This window comes from Macaca thibetana, chromosome 20, assembly GCF_024542745.1.
Source record: "Macaca thibetana thibetana isolate TM-01 chromosome 20, ASM2454274v1, whole genome shotgun sequence".
NCBI lineage: Eukaryota > Metazoa > Chordata > Mammalia > Primates > Cercopithecidae > Macaca > Macaca thibetana.
In genome coordinates, this window is record NC_065597.1 from 26,342,356 (window position 1) to 26,362,823 (window position 20,468).

The following is a 20,468-nucleotide window of genomic DNA, read 5'->3' on the forward strand; positions in this document are numbered from 1 at the left end:
TTAATGTAATTGATAATATGTGAGAATTTATTTCCTTGTAAGTCTGTCAAACACTATGAATTTTTTCTAAGTACTATAACAACTTTATAAATTATTTCATTTTAATTTTTTTTGCTTTTTTTGTTTTTTTCTTTTGCTAATTGCTATTCTTTCCCAACCGATTTTAGCCAACTCTTTGTATACTCCAGATAATAGCCTCTGTTGTATGTGATGCAAATATTTTTCACAGTTTTCTGTTTATTTTCATATATTTTAGTTGTTGTAAAACCTGCATTTCAGTAGTGTAATCTGTCAATAATTCACACAACAAATTAGGGCTGTAATGCTGGCTTAGAAAGACCTTCCCCCCTCTATTACATAAATATTCAATGATTTTATTCCTCCTACTACTTTAATCCATCTGGACTTCATTAGACTATACTTGATTTGTATGTATCAACCCTAATTTTTTAAAGAACATGATGTTTGATAAAACACATTTTAACACTTATTTAACAAAATGACTTTAAAACTATACAGTTAAAAAAAAAAGGTATTGCATCTATTTCTATTCCTCTGAATTTCACATTAGGAAAGGAAAAAGGTCATGTAAAAATACAATCCCCAGTAATTTTTCTCTGCTGACTTTGTTTTCTAAAGTATTTCATTTCTCATCTTTGCGCAAAAATCCCCTTAACCCTTGTACATATCCTTAATAGATCTGGCGTAATTCCATCATCCATGAGTTATATAAATTCTACTTGAACCAATTAAAATTTTCAGCCTGTGTCACCTCTTGAGGCAGAGGATGTTCCCTAGGACTTTACTCAAGCAGCTTACATAAAAATTATTTTTAATATCTGCATAGATTTCTTCCACATAATTAAAGTTACTTCAAAAGTTAAATGTTTAAGAATGCCCTCAAAGTCTAGTGTAATTGTGAGCATGCATACACATAAGAAAAAATGTTTTCATTATGTTTGATGAAAAAAAAAAATTTAAGTAAAATTTCAAATTCGCAAAGGAAATACTGTAGTTCTAAGCAGAGCAAGATTTTCAAAGAACATTTGATAACAGTGTCAAGATTTTTAATTAATAACCTAACAAGTAGGAAACTTTTATCCCCACTTTGATCATTTTTAGAAGGAGATATAAACACGACATCCAGTCTGTCAAGGGGGGGATTACTCACAGAGCTGTATAAATTAAGGTGGAGGAATGTTACAAAGGACCTAAAATGTCCTTTCCCTGGGAACTCTCTAGGAGTTGGTCTATAATGACATTTAACTTGAATAAGTGAAATAAAGCTAAGAAAAATAACTTGAAATGAAAGTTATTGGTGTCAAAGAGAAACCTGGATTACGTAGCAGAAAAGCAATTTCAAAGGGGTAATGGCTGACCAATCAGAATGGAATCTAGGATACTGCATCCACATTTGCAGATTTCTACATAAAGATCTACTGGGAATGCATGGTTTCCCTACGTAGTGGGGGTGTCCTGCGGGGATGACTGGGCACCTCTGTCAGATTGCCCAGCCTCCCCGTGCTCTTCTGGGAGATTACCACAGTGTTGCTCGTTGGACTGACTTTGAAACCTTAACCTGTGGTGTGGCCCTGGCTGGCGGTGATGTTGCCAGGAAGATGGCATGCCAAGGTCACCATACTCCCCCTAAGGTCTAACAAAGCTTTGTTTAGTATTTCTACATGCTGGGAATTTGTGTGTGCATATGCTCATTTATCTTTTTATTTCTTTAACAATAAAACCGAGAATGGTATTCTAAACACCATATGTTGCAATGGTACAAACTAAAACCTGGAAAGCTAAAGTTTCTTAGTAAGAGAGCATGACCACATGAGCCAGTTTGCCCAGGACAGCTTTGGTTTGCACCTGTTGTTTTGGCTTCATTGTTAATGGTACCTACTTTTATGCTAAGAAGATTCTGGTTTGGACAATAAATTATGTGACCACTATATTAATATCCTATGGTTGCTGAATAAATTACCACACAGTGACTCAGAACAATACACAACTTATCTTGCAGTTCTGTAAGCTGAGAATCCAACATGTGTCAGGGCTAAAATCAAGGTGTCCGCAGGGCTGCCTTCACTCCTGGAAGCTCTAGGGGAAAATCCATTTCGTTGTCTTTTCTAGCTTCTAAAAGCCACCCACATTCCTTGCCTCATGGTAAGGAATCCTCAAAGCCAGCAACAGCTGGTCACGTCCTTCTCATATCCCATCACTCTGACCTTCGCTTCTTCTTCCCTCTTAAGGACTTGTGATTCCATCAGGCCCAGCCAGATGTCATATAATTCAGGCTACTATCTATCTGTCTGTCTCTCTCCCTCTCTCTCTCTCTCTCCCCCTCTCTCCCTCTCTCCCTCTCTCTCCCTCTCTCCCTCTCTCTCCCCCCCTCTATTCCTCTCTCCCCCCCCCACTCTTCCTCTCTCTCCCCCCTTCTCTCCCTCTCTTCTCGACACAGGATCTCCCTCTGTCACTGTTAGGCAGGAATCTAGACCTAACGTGGCGGTGTTACCTGGTGTAGCAGGCCTTTTGTTAAAGACTCCCTTCACCCTTGTACACACCCGCAGACTTACATGCATCAGAGTTCTGGCTGGGCAACCACACTCCCCTATGACCTGCAGCTCACCTGCATTCCACAAGTTCGTAAATAGCAGTTTCAGTTAACAGTTTCCAAAGATCCCTTCTTCATGACCCTTACTGAACTCCTGCCCTAGTAGTTTCAAGACCCCCCAGGCCCTGTTTGCACAACCAGCTTCCCTACCTCTTGGGCTATTAAAAGCCCCTACCCTCCTACCTCAGTGCGACTTCCTCAGCCCGCACCTTTGGACTGCGGAACCTCACCCACGAGTCTTAATAAAGGCTATTCTCACTGCCATTTGCCTTGTGTCTTTGTTCCTGGTTCGGCTCCAGCCTCAGTTTACCTTTACAGTCACCTAGGCTAGAGTGCAGTGGTAGAGTCACAGCTCACTGCAGCTTCAACCTTCCAGGCCTAAGTGATTCTCTTACCTCAGCCTCCTGAGTAGCTGGGACTACAGACATGCATGCACCGCCACTCCTGGCTAGTTTAAAAAAAAAATTGCAGAGATGGCAGTCTCCCCATGTTGCTCAGGCTGGTCTCAAACTCCTGGGTTCAATCAGTCCTCCTGCCTTAGCCTCCCAAAGTGCTGGGATTACAGGCATGAGCCACCACACCTGGCCCAATCTCTATTTTAAAGCTGGCAGATCACCAGCCTTAAGTCCATTGGCAGCCTTGATTTGGAAGGTGGACAGAGTATGAAAATTGTAGAGTGAAACATAATGAAAAGATTTATCAATATATCTTTGTTTAAGGCACTGAATTATAGAAAGGATACCTAGAAAGAGTATTCTTACCCACACATCGTGATGATCTAATTGGACCATGAGTATATTCTCATCTAAATCTGCCTACCAAGTCTGTACATGAATTGATAATATATTAATATATAAGGACTCAGATAGAAAAAATAAGGGCAATGTAAGTGTCACATTAATAAAATGGGTTAGGATTAGTTTTATCATTTCCTTTCTTATCACAACAAACATTGTATCCATGGTGGAAAGTATCACTTAAAACATCTTCCAACCATGCTCAACCTTTCGAGATCATCTGTTATAAATAAACAATATGGCATACTGATACAAAAATCTTTGTGGGCTTATTTCCGTGGAATCTCTGCAGATTTTTTTTTAAGCTTTGAACTTCTCTGAGGTTCTTGAGACATACTTTCAAACTGCCTTCCAGGAAGATTGTATCAAGTTGAGATTCCACTACAGTGATCCTTGTGTTTGTGTCACTGCACCCTTAACAATCATTGGCTCTTATCTTTACTTCAACTGGGGGCAAATGCTGGCATGTTATTTTTCACGTGCATTTCAAGGTTTTGTGTGAGTCAAACACACACACACAGTTCCTGTGTCTGAACTTAAAGTCATGTTTAGCTGGAGAGATGGCAATGTTAAGCCTTGTACATCTCTGCTTGCATGCAGTGAGCTTCCAATGATCATTTTACATTTCTAGCATTACAGCTATATTCTATTACAAGATATTTGGGGCGGGCATGGTGGCTCATGCCTGTAATCTCAGCACTTTGGGAGCCTGAGGCGGGTGGATCACCTGAGGTCAGGAGTTTGAGACCAGCCTGACCAATATGGCGAAACCCCATCTCTGCTGAAAATACAACAATTCGCCAGGGGTAGTGGTACATGCCTGTAATCACAGCTACTCAGGCGGCTGAGACAGGAGAATCGCTTGAATCTGGGAGGCAGAGGTTGTAGTGAGCCAAGATCGCGCCACCGTACTCCAGCCTGGGCGACAGAGCGAGACTCCATCTCAAAAAAAAAAAAAAACAAAGAATGTTTGGAATGAAAGGAATAAGATTCCTTTTTGTTTGTGACTTATAAACGGGTTCCAATAGAAGTTTCTGATGAAGTATTCCAGAGATAATGGCAGTGGCAGCATCTATGCTGAAAACCGTTTTAGTGCCCCAGAGAGGTAACTTGGAGGGAAAATACTCATTCGGGTAAGGGGCATCTTGCCTGTCTGCAAAACAGAAAATGAGCCACATTGTGTTAGAGATGTAGCTACTGTGTATTCTTGATTCTGTGTGATTTGAAAACTTACAACTGAAAATCCTGTGCACACATAATCCACTGATCGAATATTGAACCGTATCATCTCACAAAAGCTGTGTGTGTGTGTGTGTGTGTTTTGCTTTATTTGCATATTTTGCCCAAAGAAGAATCATCAGAGTTAAAGAAGTCATCAAAGTGTTTTCCAAATCATTTCTCTTCAGAATGACTCACAAGGCCATGGACTGTGTGTGTCATGCTTTGTTTCTGATTCCGCTGATCTAGATTTTGCGTGTGTTGGTTGCGTCATCTCATATTACAAAAAATATTGGCTTTTAAGAGCCAGCTTCTGCATTTTGGCCTTCACCCAAAAACCCTTGTAGCACATTTTGTTTTTCATCAGTACATCCTTTTGGGTAAGATCTCAGTGTCAAATCTTGTCGGACTCAATTGTGTCTCTCATGGCGGATGATGAGAGGATGACTCAAACGAAGGGCAAGGTGTTAATACTTCACCACCAAGCTGAAGGCCACACATGCTTTGTAATTTGGTTCATTATGTTCTTGCATTTTTTAAGGGATTCTTTTCAAAGCATTTTATGTACAGCCAATTCCTATTATAATGGTGAATTAATTGGCTTGAACAGTCATTGCAAAATACTGTGACTTGATGGTTCACATTCTTAGTGGATACCTCCCCACCCAATCCCAAATGGTATGGACAGAGAATAGAGAAACCCAGGTGCTGGGATGCCAGGAAGGCTGGACAACAGGACCCTAAATTCAAGGCTAAAACTGTTCTCCAGCTTAGCTTCCCTTCTTGTTCCTGTGGTTTTTCCTTACCTCCTCCTCCATTTCAAGAGTCGAGTCCCTTTTTTCTTCCCATTCTCAGGACTCAGAAGATCAGGGGTAACAACCTAGTACCCATCTACCACGCCCCCTTGAAGGAGAGCAAATATTCAGGCAGTGTCTTAGTGTCGCCAGCCTTGGAGAAAGTATTTTTGCTTTAAACAAATTCGAGGTGATTTGCATCCTCTGTCTCCCTCGCCATATTATTCATTGTTGTCATTTGAGAATTAAATTGATAAGCACACTTTGTTTTTTTGGGTTTTGTTTGTTTGTTTGTTTGTTTTGCTTTTCAGAAAGTATGTAGCATCCCGGAAGGAACTCTGTGGGAGCTGGGCTGATACCATAAAATTTCCCAGCCTTTAGTTTGTGGCAGGGTGCTACATAATGTACAGTGGCTCATAGTGTGGTTAAATGTGTAGCTTCATGTGTATTAATAAAAATATATGAGAAACTCATTAAGCTCCTCAATTCATGGATGATTTTGCCACAGATGAGGTGTAAAACAAAGCTGCTAAGTAAATAGCTTAGTAAAGATAATAAAACAAAAAAAAGTAAGGGAGTCCATGCAAAAACATTCATCAAGTGTGAGCAAAGTGAGGGGAATGTGAATGTTACAGTCGGACCTAAGTTTGAATTCAGGCTGATGACAAATCAGCTTCGGCACCATGGACCAGGTACTTAAATTTCTTTGCTGCGATGAGTATTTCTTCAGATTGTTTTAAGCCAAATGAGACAATGCAAAAAAGGCCAGACCTGTATTGGACACCAAATCAATGTTAGTCCTCTTCTTTTTTAAACAACCAAGTAATCAGTTTAATGTACTCTGATATTGTTTACCACTGGGATTCTTGTTCATCAATTAAGACTACAGAGTCCACCAGCCTACAGTCCATGGAGTCAGACCAACTGTCAGCTCTGATATGCCAGAGATGGAGAGAAAGGACAGATGGCCAGAGCTCAGGCCAAAACTTTGGATTCCAGTCTCTTAAAGAGGTATTGCCTCTTCCAAAGAGGGCTCTCTGCAATCAATATCATATCAGCTGCCTGTCTTGCACGAGGCCGTCACTCGCGTCCGTGTGAAGAGACAACCAGACAGGCTTTGTGTGAGCAATAAGGCTTTTTAATCACCTGGGTGCAGGTGGGCTGAGTCCAAAAAGAAAGTCAGCAAAGGGAGATAGGGGTGGGGCTGTTTTATAGGATTTGGGTAGGTAAAGAAAAATTACAGTGAAAGGGGGTTGTTCTCTGGCGGGCAGTGGTGGGGGGGTGGTCACAGGGTGCTCAGTGGGGGAGCTTTTGAACCAGGATGAGCCAGGAAAAGGAATTTCACAAGGTAATGTTATCAGTTCAGACAGCAACAGGCCATGTTCATTTCTTTTGTGGTGGAATGTCATCAGTTAAGGCAGGAACCGGCCATCTGGATGTGTACGTGCAGGTCACAGGGGATATGATGGCTTCGCTTCGGCTCAGAGGCCTGACATAGGCCTTGGGTCCAGGCTTCGGGATTTGCTAATAAGCTCCTGTCCTCATGGGGCCAGACAGAGAGATAGATGTAGATTGAATTATCACACCAATAGGTAATAACATACGGGAAGTGTTACAAAGGAAGGAGGCTGATGCCATGGGAATGTAAGCCAGGGACACTCTAGCTGTTCTGGAGGAGTCAGGGAGGATCTTCTTGATATTTGGGCCGAGATCTGAAGGATGAATAGCGACAGCAGCAAGGAAGCGTAGGTAGGAAACCCATGCTTGGTAGGAGGGTTGTATGTAAAAATACCTGCGGGAAAGAATGTGATGAGTTGGAAGAACTAAAAAAAGATGAGTGTAATTGGATAACAAGGAACAAGAGGGATTCCTTGTAACATGAAATGAGTTTGAGGAAGTGGGCTGGAGCCAGATTATAGAAAGACTTGTCAAAGCAAAGGCATTTGCTGTTTTTCCTAAGAGTGATGAGAAACCATTGCAAGGTATCCAATATAGGGTGACATAAATAAATAAAAATTGACAAAGACACCCTGGAAGCCCTGTAGAAAACAGACTGTGGCAGGCAGTCATGGCTGGGCAGGAAGACCCACAGGGTGCCTTGCACAGCAGCCCTGGTGAGAAGTGATAGCATCTAATCTCAACGAGTGTTGAGGGGGATGGAGAGAAGAGGGGACATTCAGGAAGAGAAACAATGATGTGGGCAGGATTTGTTGATGGAGTGGCTGGGGATAGAAGAGAAGGTTTCATCTGAGGAAGAGAATGACTTGTGAGTTTCTTCTTCCTTGATCCCTGGGAGAGGGGTCATCCTCTGGACAATATTTAGAGCAAAATGATAAATATGCAACTATATTTATCATACTCTCTGGTTGCTCAAAAATTCTTGCCACCAGTAATGTCAATAATATTTTAATTAAGTTATTATACATGTAAAATAGTTTTGCCCTCTCCAGAAAAGGATAAAGCTGGGCCTCTAAAAACTGGGGAGTAATATTTGGGTTCAGACTCGGTACCAGCTTTGTATCAGACAGTTTCGTGTGTTATTTTACTTAATCTGCACCAAGATACTACAAAGTCACCATGCTAGGCTCTTATTAATAACACAAAAACCAGGATATGGAAAGATGCATGGCCTGCTCAGAGCCTGGACTGGGTGTGTCAGCAAGATTCAATATCAGGTCTCCTGAATCCGGGTCCAGTGCTCTTTCCACAGCTGCTTAAAGCCCTCCACTCAGGCTTTCACAGATGTCCCCCACCTCCAGCAATTCTCCCCTCCACCTCTCCCACCAGTGCTGGTAGCATCTGGATCTCCCTCCCATGATCAGCCAAGCTTTCCTAAGTGTGGGCAGGAAACCACTAGCACCAGAATCTCTCAAAGTGCTGGTTTAAACATAAATTCCTAAAGAATCTAACTTTTTACCCACGGGCCCCCTAATGATAAAGCTGAATGAGTTACTCCCCGCTGGGATATTTCGTCTCAATGGAGGAAAACAATTCTGTTGTGGGCCAAAAATCACACCACGGCTAAGGAAATGCAAGGCCCCCCAACACTCATTACCATCCTCTGTGAGCTTTCCCATCTCTGGGACCTCCCCATTTTACTTGGTTTTCTGCAATGTTTCAATTTTCAATTAGTAACCAATTCCCTTCTACCTGTTTTGTATTTGACAGCTTCTCAAGAAGTGATCAGGCAAAATAGGATTTTTAAGCATTCAGCATCCACAGTTGAAGATTAGAAGGAGATTGGAAAAAATTGATGTTTGTGGGAAATGTATGTGTATGTGTATATTTGTATGTGTATATTTGTACGTGTGTGCTGTGTCTGTGGTATGTGTATATATGTCTGCCTGCATCTGAGTGTGTGTGTGTGTGTGTGTGTGCGCATGCACACGTGCGCATGCTTCTCCAGATAGACCTACAGACAACATCTATCTTCCTGGCCTGTGTACTTGGGGGTGATGAATGAGTCCAACAGCCACATAGTGAAATTCCTAGCAGGTGGCAAGACTCAGCCTCCTATTTGGAGCTTATTTATTTTCCTATAGCTGAACCTGGGAATACAGTTCCCAAATTTCACAAGACCCTTGGATTTCCATCTCCAAACCCTGTGTCTCAGTACAACGTCACTCAAACAGTAATGTGCACTAGAATTCTCTAGAAACAATGTTAAAATGGACGGGTTTCCTAAGTAGGTTCTAGGCAGGACTGAGGAGCCTGCATTTCTAACCAGCTCCTGGGGGATGTCAATGCTGTTAGTACCTTTGAATAGCAAGGTACTAGAACACACAGCACAGACATTGGCCAGACATGTCATTGCTCGGAGTTCGGGCTACCTCCTATGGAATTAGTTATTAAATCCTGCGACGTTGGACAACTGTTTCTAGCTGTCGTTTATTGATTGCCCCTCTCATCTGGTTCCACAGCGGACGTTTTTTTGTTTATATCACACCTTCTTATTCCCATGCAGGTTAACGATTGAATCCAATAATAGAAATCCTCTTGTCTGAGGGGGTGGTCTCAAAGTAGGCAGTGAGGGGGCTGGATGGTTTCCATTTCCTTTGAGCAAGTATTTCATTGCCTTCTGCCATGGCTACCTATTTGTTTTTCTCACAGTAAGTTTTTACCAAGTGGCATCTTACTTCCAACATAAAGAACAAGCATCAGAATGCCTGTCTTTGAATGCATATGAGCTTGTTTTGTTTTTAGAACCCAGACATAGCCACTTGAATCTATCATGTAATTCAAAGGAAACAAGCATTGTTCCAGTCTTTTCAAACTAAGGATTTGTGTGCTTTGGGTATTTCAATTAGGAAGAAAGAAGGCAGGCAAGAACGTAATTGAACATTTATTCTCTGATACTGGAGGACGCACTGGAATTTAAGAGCCTGACTTCAGAAAGTTTGGCATTTGCTAACTGCGGGTCTGACCTTCATATGAGAACAGTGATGAAAACTCATAGGAATGTCAGATTTTGTTATGGTATGTGATTGGGTGGATAAGACTGTATTTACTAACAATTTCCTCATGCATACGCATGTGCTTAATTTTCATCCACGTCATTAATAAGATGATTTTAAAACTACATGAACCTCTATGTAAAAAACGTTTCCTATTATATATTTTATTCAGTCTATTATGTTTTCCTCTGTTGGGAAAAAGCATGATATACTTCTTTCTCATCTCTGCCTTCCCAGGGACGCATGGGAAGAAAATGTCTTCATTCTTCACTTGGTTTAGATTTTTTTACGCAAAAAATCTTGTATGGATGTAAGCCTTAACCTACTCCATTTGGAGTTGAGCAGAGCCCTAATTATTTGACTTGATCTTATACCATTTCCCACTCTCAAATTAGTTCCAAGACCATTCTTTCCTCAAAGTCTGCTATTGCTATTCCTGCTGTCTAGAAATCATTTTCCATGTATTTTTGTATGGCTATCTCTTTCCACTTTCTTGTCATTCAAGCCTCAGCTGAAACATTCCCTCAGCAATAAGGTTTTCTCCACCATTTATCTCGAATAGGTGCCCCCTGCCCTCCCACCACCGCCCACCACACACACACTTTTTCAATCATACTCTACACAGTGACGGAAATGTTCTACATCCATGTTGTCTAATATGGTAGCTACTACCCACATGTGACTATTGAGCACTGAAAACTTTCCTAGTTCGACTGGAGTACTGAGTTTTTTTCATTTTAATAAATATAAATTGCAATAGCCACATGCCGCTAGCAGCTACAGTATTTGATAGTGAAGCTTTCGTACTCAAACCTATTTCATGTCCTTCAAAGGCCTCATCTGTGACTGAAATTACCTTGTTCATATCTTTTTCTCTTGTTTATTGTCAGTCTCTCCATGCTAGGGTATCTTTCCTGATAACCACTGCATACCAGGGTGTTCAGCATGATGGCTAACATGTAGTGGGTCCTCAAATAATTCGTATTAAATTAACTTTAAGAAAATCCCACTTAACAGCACTTCACTGTTTTTAGAGAGCATTCCAAAGGTCTTGGCTTCTGTTGATATTATTGTCCTTTGAAAAGTCTGAGAGTCAAACTCTGAATAGTTTTGTATCATAAAATACCATTGGATTGTCTGTTTGCAAAATTGGTTTTCTAAGATTCGGCTCCACATTTTGCATTCATCCTAATCAATGGTGTCTCCTTAGTTTCTGCCTTTCTTTCTATTGTGTTAAGATGGATCTGTTGTCTGCCCTTCCCAGTTTCAGCATATTTGAATATTTGGCAAATGTGAATTCTGATTATCTATCCTACTTGTAACTTGTGATACTGGCCAAGTCTTATAGAATGTAGAATTTTAGGATTCAGATCCAAGATGTTTGTTTGGGCACAGTGGGTTTTTTTTTTTGTTTTTTTTTGTTTTGTTTTGTTTTGTTTTGTTTTGTTTTTTCGGTTGAGTTAAAGTCAAGTCCTTGGCTATTTTGGGAAGATGAAAAACCAAACCTATGTTATTACATAAAATTGCCCCAAAGCTTTATTTTGATTGATTTCCTTTGTTAGCAGTATTCTCATAATAGCTTTAAAAAAAAAACATAAAAGTATAAGATTTCACTCTCTGTAAGATCTCCTTTGTGTGCAGATATTAGGAGGCTCTGTTCACTTAATTTTTTCTTATTATTTGCATTATTTTATTTGCACCAGAAATCAAGTGTGTATGTCTGTGTGTGAACTTGCTAGTAAAAGGATGAAGTAATGTTTAAAAAAAAAAAAAAAAAGAAAGAAAGAAAAAAATTATCTACGCACACATACCTGGTTTCGTTTTGCTCACTGCCTTCAAATTCTGTTCATATTTGTATGTCATATATGCATGATGCACATGTTATTTTGTGTATTTTTACTCAATATTCTAAGTCGATCAGTAAAGTTTAAAAATTATTGTATTGTAACATGTTGTGACACATTCATTCATTCAACTAGTTTGCTTCTACTGGACATTCAGGCGGACGCCAGTGTGATTTTATTATGAGAAATAACAATGCAGTGAATCGTTCCTGCAAACTTATATAGGATCAGGAGTGGTATAAAAATAGTACAAAGTATGAGTCTTTCATGGTTTCTGTTGAATTTTGCCATGCTTTTGAAAAGGATTATACTGGTTTACAATACCATCAGGTGGGATGTGACTGTACTGATTTATAACAAGAATGTTTGTCTTTCATTTTTCTAATTTGGGCTCGTTTTTGACAATGGTATCGATAATTGTAGCAACAATAGCAGCAGTTAATATTCTTGAGATATGTGACAGACCCTATATTAAATGCTTTAGAAATATTGTTTATAGTGGTTAAAAATGTGAGATCTGCAGGCAGACTTCCCAAGATCAAATCCAGACTCCACCATTTATCTCCTATTTGCTGTCATTCTGTCCTCTGTAAAAGGATCCAAAGGGTTATTATGATAATCAAGTGAGATAATTTAGTATAGAACCAAAGGAAGCACTGGATAAGTGTTTGTTATTATTCATAATAACGGGTGTTTTTTTAACCCCATTTACAGATGAGAAAACTGAGATCCAGTGTCTTGCTCAAAGTCACACAGATAGGGATGAGTTGTACTAGGATTCCAAATGCAGAGGCCCTTTTCTGACCAAAATACTCCTGTGCAGGAACCACCACTTATATCCAAGAAGAAGTATTACTCTTATCACTGAGTTAAATCAAGGTTGAATTAAGCACAGAAAATGTGCATGTAAGGGATTCACTGGAAATCCCATGGCATAATTCTTTGTTTCCAAGACAAACAAAATCCTGTTTTTTTTTATGCTGCCTTCTTCATTGAGATCTGAAAGTGGTTCCCTGTAGAAGTGATTCATGGTCTTGTGAAATCCTCTGAGATTGTAAAGAGCCTGGTAGGCAGGAATCCCAAGATCTCATTCAGGCCCCTGCAAATTCTGAGTTCCTAGCTTTCCTGAGGAAAGCCCCCTATAAATACTGACTGATTTTCTCCTAAGAGATTGCCATAAACACTTTTGGTTACCTCTTAATGTACTTGGTTCATAACTGCTTAGTCAATCATTTTTATTAGCATAACATTCTTTTTAAGCATAATGATATTGGGAGAACAGAAATGATATAAGCATAATTTCTTGGCTATGACTGTTTATGTTTTGGGGTTTTTTGTTTGTTTGTTTTAACTTTCTTTGCAGATTTGATGAATTAATTGTAAATTTCCCGAGGGGGATCTAAAGTGAACTGATCTTTGCCATTTATTCTGGAATGTTTCATTTCTATTCTAGTCCCAGTGACTATCCATTGAGACCAAAGTTTCAATATTGCCAAGGGCTCATAAAATTGCTGATATAACCTACTTTCTCTAGAGAATCTTATTTCAATTTTCATAATGAATTAATATCTTCTTTCTCCCCCAATCTCTTTGCTCAAATAGCTATTTGTGGAGACCACTGATGTCAATGGCAAAACTCTTGAGGGGCCGGTGCCTCTGGAAGTCATTGTGATTGATCAGAATGACAACCGACCGATCTTTCGGGAAGGTCCCTACATCGGCCACGTCATGGAAGGGTCACCCACAGGTATGTCACGTTGACTTACCTTTAGCATAATGGCTTGGAGAGAGGCACACGATGATCTTTGTGGATTCTAGGGACTGTCTTATGGCTGTTCCAACTTGTCAGCTTGTATCCACATTGACTTATTACTTCCCTGCATGGAAGCCAGGTTGGAAAGCTAAAGTGCAAAGCTTGACCAAGGTGTTGCAAGTTATGAAAATCTCTTTCATTGTCTCTGAAGATGATCCTCCAAGGATGACTGCCATCTAAGTCTCTAAGGCATGGCTAATGTTGGGCACCATGTAAATATCCAGCTTACCTTTTGGTCCAAGGTCCAAGGCTAAACTTTGTGCTATAGCAAGGCTTTGATGAGAATTGGGTCCTCATTACAAACTCCTCAGTTATTTCTTTTCATAGTGGCCTTTTAATAAGAACTATTTTAGTAAAATAGGTAGGACTTTTTCCCTTCCCTTAGAAGATGTGCATGAAGAGAGCTTTTGTCTTCAGAGGACCAAAAGGAAGATGTTTGATATCTCTCTCCGGAAATGCATGTGCCTACTGTTATAGAAGTCACTCAAGGTTACTATAGAGCTCCTGCTATCTTTTCCCATGTTTATCCTTTCTATCAGGGATGGTTTTAGAATTTAGAGCTTCCTTTTTTGGCCCAATACATATTAATTAAAGTATGCCATAGCCAGCAGCTGAAGTCACTCCTGAGTATAATACTTGAGAAAATGAAAGAATAAAACAGAAAAATTCCTCTTCAGCTGGACTTTGATTTTCATCTTTAAAATACACTTGAGTGAAAAAAAAAACACCATATTAAGAGTGTCGTGTTGCTGTTCCTAGATTATGCCCAAATAAGTAAAATAGTGATTCATCAGACCAGACAGGAGATGAGAGCTACTTTTACTATTTTTCCCCCTTTGCTGAATTGATGGGATCTATCAATGACATGTAGATACATGAAACTCTGGAAATGTTACCATGGTAACCTTCCCAGACAACCAGGTGAATAATTGTATGCAAGATGCCTAAAACCTCCCGTCAGCTTCAAGGAGCTGGGTCTTCATGTGCTGCATCAGATCCCCCAAGGGCAAGATCGACCCTCTTCCTTCCCAGCTTTAAATACACTCTAGAAATGAGAGTGAATGCATTGCGTGTGTGCCAGAGGGTGTTTGAGGGGAGTGTTGGAGCCAGAGGAGCAATGACAGGTCTAGAGAGAAGGAGAGAGGGCAGGTGAAGGGAGGTCAGGTCATTTTAGGGCAGACAGTCCACGTGGCCCCTCTCTGTGAGCTGCTTTTGATGGAGAGATGGCTTCTGGTGAGAAACACCCTGGAATTTGGATTTGATGTTTACAGAAATCTTCTTAAACAAGCTGATGTGCAGAACACATTAGGAGAACCAATGAGGAAAGCGATTAAAGAGGCCAAAGTTTGAGCAGAACAGAAAAATGATTCCCAGTTGCTATCTGTGGTACCCGGGCCCTGTGAGTGAGTGACTAGAATTCAGATGGGCTGGAAAAGTGTTCTAAATGTAAATGACAGTGCTTACATTTGGTATGGCTGTGAGCTCGCACATGTCTTTGTATATTATGTGTGTATATGATTAGACGGTGTCCAATTTTCCTCCCACTGTGCCTGTCCTTAAAGTTTAGAAAAGAATTTTAGATTTTATTGCTGTATATACATGTAATATTTTTTGAAGGAAGATAGAGTTCTTTATGCACATTGAGTTTCTTAAATCACAGAGTTATTCAGTTAGGGACAGACAGTTCTCCTGCAAAACATAAACCACCTCAAATATCTATTTATGATTGGTATTATCCTGTAAAAATACATAAAGACTCAGGTGTCTGTATGGATTCATTGTTTTCTTTTTCAGCACCCTCTGGGTTGGACTGTAGAGCTCGAACTGAAATAGAATCAGTCAGATTTGGGATCCAGAATGTGGAAATGTTGCAAACAACTTTCAAATAAAAAGCCACTTAGATTACTTAGCATCCTGTAAGAGAGTTGCAGGCAAGATGGCCCCATGAGGCCAGTGGGGATCTGAGGAAGAAGACAGTATCCTCTTTCCAACCTCTTCTTCAATTTAAATTGCTTACAAGTAATGACAAACCCTAACTGGCTATAAAAATGATCGCCTCTTATTTCCATCATGCTCTGCTCTTCCGTGGCTCGTAGAATCCCATGTGTTGTAGAAATTATTTGACACCCTCTGGGGTTGGGAGTGGTGGTGGGGGTAGGGATGGGGTTTGGCATGGGAATGGGGGTGGGGGTTGGGGTGGGGGTTGGGGTGGGGCTTGGGGTGGAGTTTGGGGTGGGGATGGGGGTTGGGGTGGGGGGGCTGACTCTGGAAAGAGGTCCATGACTTTTCCACGCTCTCGCAAATAAAAGATGGGAGTCAGTGCTTGGGAGCCAGCCTGCATAACCTACCTTCAGATCGTGTGCTCTTTCAACTGTCCCACCGAATTCATGGTGAAAACAGCCACCGGGTATCATACACTGAGTCAAGCACTTACTGTGTGCCAGCAGCCATATATGTACAACATAATTTCATCCATGATCCCACTTCCTGCCCTGAGAGGTAGATACCATATCCCTGTCTTACAGATGAGAAAACTGAACGTCAAAGAGGCTCAGGAACTTGCCAAAGTTACCTGGCTGGGGAAAACACACAATTAGCGTCTATGTCTCCAGCTTCAAAATTTGGTGAATGGTTGCATATTTAGCTGGTAAGAGGCTGCCACATGTGCCTCAATTCTCGCAAATTCTGGCCACATCTGCACTGGCATCCTACTCAAAAGACTAGTCCAGGTCTGTCTACAATAGGCCACATTTGTTCCGGGGCCTTGTGTGAGTTACAAGAAACCCAAGAGCCAGCTGGGTGTGGTGGCTCACACCTGTAATCACAGCACTTTGGGAGGCGGAGGTGTGTGGATCATGAGGTCAGGAGTTGGAGACCAGCCGGGACAACATGGTGAAACCCCATTGCTACTAAAAATACAAAAATTAGCCGGATGCGGTGGTGGGCGCCTATAATCCCTGCTACTCGGGAGGCTGAGGCAGGAGAATCACTGGAACCCAGGAGGTGGAAGTTGCAGTGAGCCAAGATCGCACCACTGCACTCCAGCCTGGGTGACAGAGAAAGAAGACTCCACCTAGGAAAAAAAAACCCAGACCCGTTGGGTCTGCTCTCTCGTTTCCATGTTTTACACCACAGACTCTGCAGGCCCAGCTTGTGCAGTTCTATCAGATGAACTGATTTAGGTCCTGACAGAAAATGACTAGTTCTTCTGATGAAATAGCCAGGCCCATTGAATCACATCTAGGGTTCAACAGGGTTAAATGTTGAGGCCCTTGTCATCATTCACATCACTTTTTTCTGAGCCCACATAACCAAAGAAAGCTTCATGGGGTGCAGCCCTTGTGGCCTCACACAGCCCAGCGAACAGAAGGGTCCCATGCTCAGAAGGGCCTGGGGCTTGGTTTAATGTTTTGCTGTCACCATCTTGAAATTCTTAATAATCATTGAACAAGGTGTCTGCATTTTCATTTTACACTGAGTTCCACAAATTATGTGGCTATTCCTGCTCACAGCATTGTAGCCTAGAGCTGTGTTTGACGCTCTGCTCAGCTATTTAACACAGTGAGACCTAGAAGTTACTGAAACTTCTAGAAGCCTCTGCAAATGAGGATAGAATATAACAGCACCTACCTTAGAGAAGCATTATGTGAGGATTCAGTCAGACAATGTGCTTCACCCAGTGCTTAGGGAATAATAAATGTATAAGGAATGCCTCTGTATCGTTAACACTGCAATTATTATTTTTACTCTGGTAGTGTACCCTTTAGCAAAGGTAAAGCAAAGAGACACATGAGTCGTGTGAAGACAAATTCATCTTCCAACAAACCACGCATCATTTTAATGTCCCCATGTGTTTCAATGCCCTCAGCACCAATCTATCACAAAGGAAGGTCACCCATATTTATCTGTATGTGCAGACAGGAGACGATTCCAGTTGCTCGGCGCTAAACTCCAGGGTATTGTTTTGGTGAATCATTCCTGGATGAAGGAAGATCAACAGAAAATAATGGTCTTTGACTTTGCAGATCATGAGTTGCTCCTTTCGCAGAGTCACAGGCATTGATATATGAGGCCCAAGCCAAGGCTCTGACTGCTCCGTGGGGGCAACCAGATCTCTGTGTGAGTCTGGTGTTTTCTGATGCCCAAGGTACGGTGTTTATGAGTAGGTGTTCATGAGTAGGGTGTAGAGGGTGAGAACTCTTGAAATTCCTAGAGGGTACTAATTCCAAGACCCGATCATGTCTTGTTGGCATCAATTCGTGGATGTTTTGCCCTCCAGTGTTTTCCTGGGCACCTTTGAGAAGGGCTGCCCATGAGGAATGGCATTTCAGGCTCCCGCAGAAGCAGGCTCTGAGATGAAGATTGAGGTCTGTGGTTTACCTGAGAGGTACAGGGTATGGATACCAGGTAAGGTGAGGTATAGAAAAGAAAGTCAGACAACTTGAGGTGCATTATTATTATAATTTTTGAGACGGAGTTTTGCTTTTATTGGCCAGGCTGGAGTGCAATGGTATGATCTCCGCTCACTGCAACCTCTGCCTCCTGGGTTCAAGCAATTCTCCTGCCTCAGCCTTCCAAGTAACTGGGATTACAGACACTTGCCACCACACCCAGCTAATTTTTGTATTTTTAGTAGAGATGGGGTTTCACCACATTGGCCAGGCTGGTCTTGAACTCCTGACTTCAAGTTATCTGCCCATCTTGGCCTCCCATAGTGCTGGGATTACAGGTGTGAGTCACTGCGCCCAGCCCTTGAGGTGCATTATTAAACCAGCGCCTGGAGTGGGCCACTGCAGCTTTATCCTTTTGGGGGAGCTCTAGGAACTGACATTAAACACACACGTTAGAGTTATCTCAGCTGAGGGGCAGATAGCTGGGTTGTCTTCTCCCCCAAGCCTGATGATGAGACACTGGTTCAAAGCTGTCCCCAAAGGGGGCTTTAATTTCCAGGCACTTGCAGCCAGCTGTGCACAAGGACAACCTGGGATCCATCAGCTCGGATATCCTGTCCTCTTGAGGCCTTGTCCTTCCAACAAGTTCAGGAGCTGGCTGTAGGTTGTGTTCTCCCTCTGGCTTTTAGCCACCCCAAATGGCAGCCAGGGCAGCTGGGAGAATGGCAGCCCCCACCCTGGACGGGTGGGGCAGCTTTGAGAAAGATAGGTGGTGAGATCTCATGGAAGGAAAGAATTAGCTCCCAAACTGCATGACTGAGAAAGACGAATGTGGCGTTTACCTAGAGGTGCACGTTCTGAGTCCTGAAAGAGGCACATTGCTTAGGCATGTCTGATCCTTCTGCTTGAGGCTGTTGAAGACAAGCAGAGATTAGCAGTTACATCCTCATTGTCTAACTTCTGAAAGCCCAGCCACTTTCCCTCCCTCGCTTTCCTGTCTAAGTCCCTTTATTTATTTTTTTTCCATCCATTATGCTTATCAAGCGTCTACTCTGTGCTGGCACTATTCTAAGCTCTGAATGTGCAACACTGGACCTGACAGGTGCCGCTTGTTCCCTCCTGGTATTCATAGCTGAGGAGGGAGGACAGCAATGAATAAATAAGAAAGAAAATTGCGGCAAGTGCTACAACATAGCTGTACAGGATGCTCATCTCAGGAGGGGCCAAACCTAGTCTTGTAGTGAGAAGAGGCCACTCTGAAGAGATGATGTACGGAGTTTTTGTCTTTTATTTTTCCTCCAGGATCCACCTGAGCTCCTTTTCAAGACACAGTTCCTTTAATTTTTAAACACGTCCAGCCATTCCAGACATAAGAAAAAAACAGCCGATCAAGTGGCCTTTGGGACTAATGGCTATCCTGAGAGCTCAGCTTTGCTTGGAAGTTGCTATTTTCCAAAACAGCTTGAGCTAAATAAAGATGGCTAGGATAATTGATGTTTGACACCTAGCTCAGCAGACAGTCTTCAGGTTGTTGCTATGGCCTGGTAATAAAGTCCCTTTTCTGGTTACCTTTTTACTTGTTGCAGTAACTGTGATGAGGCTTTTCAACCCACTGAGTGTTAAGTTTTCTTTTGCTGGTATTTTCAGACTTTCACGCTGTAGGCTCCTCCATTCTCAACTGCCCCAACCAATCCTGTGTGTTTTTGGAATATCAGGCATGTGGCTATTTCATTTTTTTTTTCTTAGGTAGATATATTTTTTTAAAAATAAAGCAATTCTCTTCAAGAAGAGAAAAGAAACTTTTAAGAAAATGCAATCTCTCCCCAATCCCACCATCCAGAGATAACCACAGTTGACGTTTTAGTGAGCACAGTTCTGGGGTTCTCTCCTGGCATCTCTACAGAGAGAGATGCAGGTGCACAGTTTTACAGATGGGAGCTTTATGTGCTTTTCTGTAAATCTCCTTCTTCACTCCTCAGTGTCCTATGGACATTTTTGTAATTCAGTAAACATCAAGTTACATCATTGTTTTAAACAGCTAGAGTCTGGATCTACCATTGTCTACTTCACCAATTTCCTGTTGGCTTAAGTTGTTTTCACTTTTCTACACTTCCATCAATTCTGCAGAGGAGAGCTCATCTCTTCCCATGTTTGTGACAATTTCTTTAGGATACGTTTATATGAGTAGGATTAATGGGATGGTGGATATGCCTCATTATGTTTTAATCCCTATTCAGGTGATGCTTCTAATCAGAGGATTTTAGTCTGTATCTTGGCTAAGCTTGTTCATGCAGCAGGATACAATAGTCTTTCTTTTCACACATGAACACACTGATGGATATTTTTGTTTGTTTCTCCAGATGACACTCAGTATCTACAAGTTTTTGTGGTCATTTCACTAGCTGTTTTGTAGATTGTGGATGGTCTTGCTATGGAATCCTCACTGAGTATTATGGTGGAGGCAGAGGAATGCAGTGGTTGAGACTGGCCCCATTCCTCAGGTCATCACTGGAATTTTAGGCAAGGAGCAGTGCCCAGGGATGGTA

At 41.6% G+C, this 20,468-nt stretch overlaps 1 protein-coding gene across 2 annotated transcripts in view; it reads left to right on the forward strand.

Moving 5' to 3' along the window:
* CDH13 (cadherin 13) overlaps positions 1-20,468 on the forward strand; it is a 1,164,483-nt gene that overhangs the window by 704,910 nt on the left and 439,105 nt on the right. For both annotated transcript variants that reach the window (XM_050775044.1, XM_050775045.1), the window contains one exon: positions 13,321-13,465. In XM_050775044.1, coding sequence (XP_050631001.1) covers positions 13,321-13,465 — 145 coding nt within the window. The remainder of the gene's footprint in view (positions 1-13,320; positions 13,466-20,468) is intronic.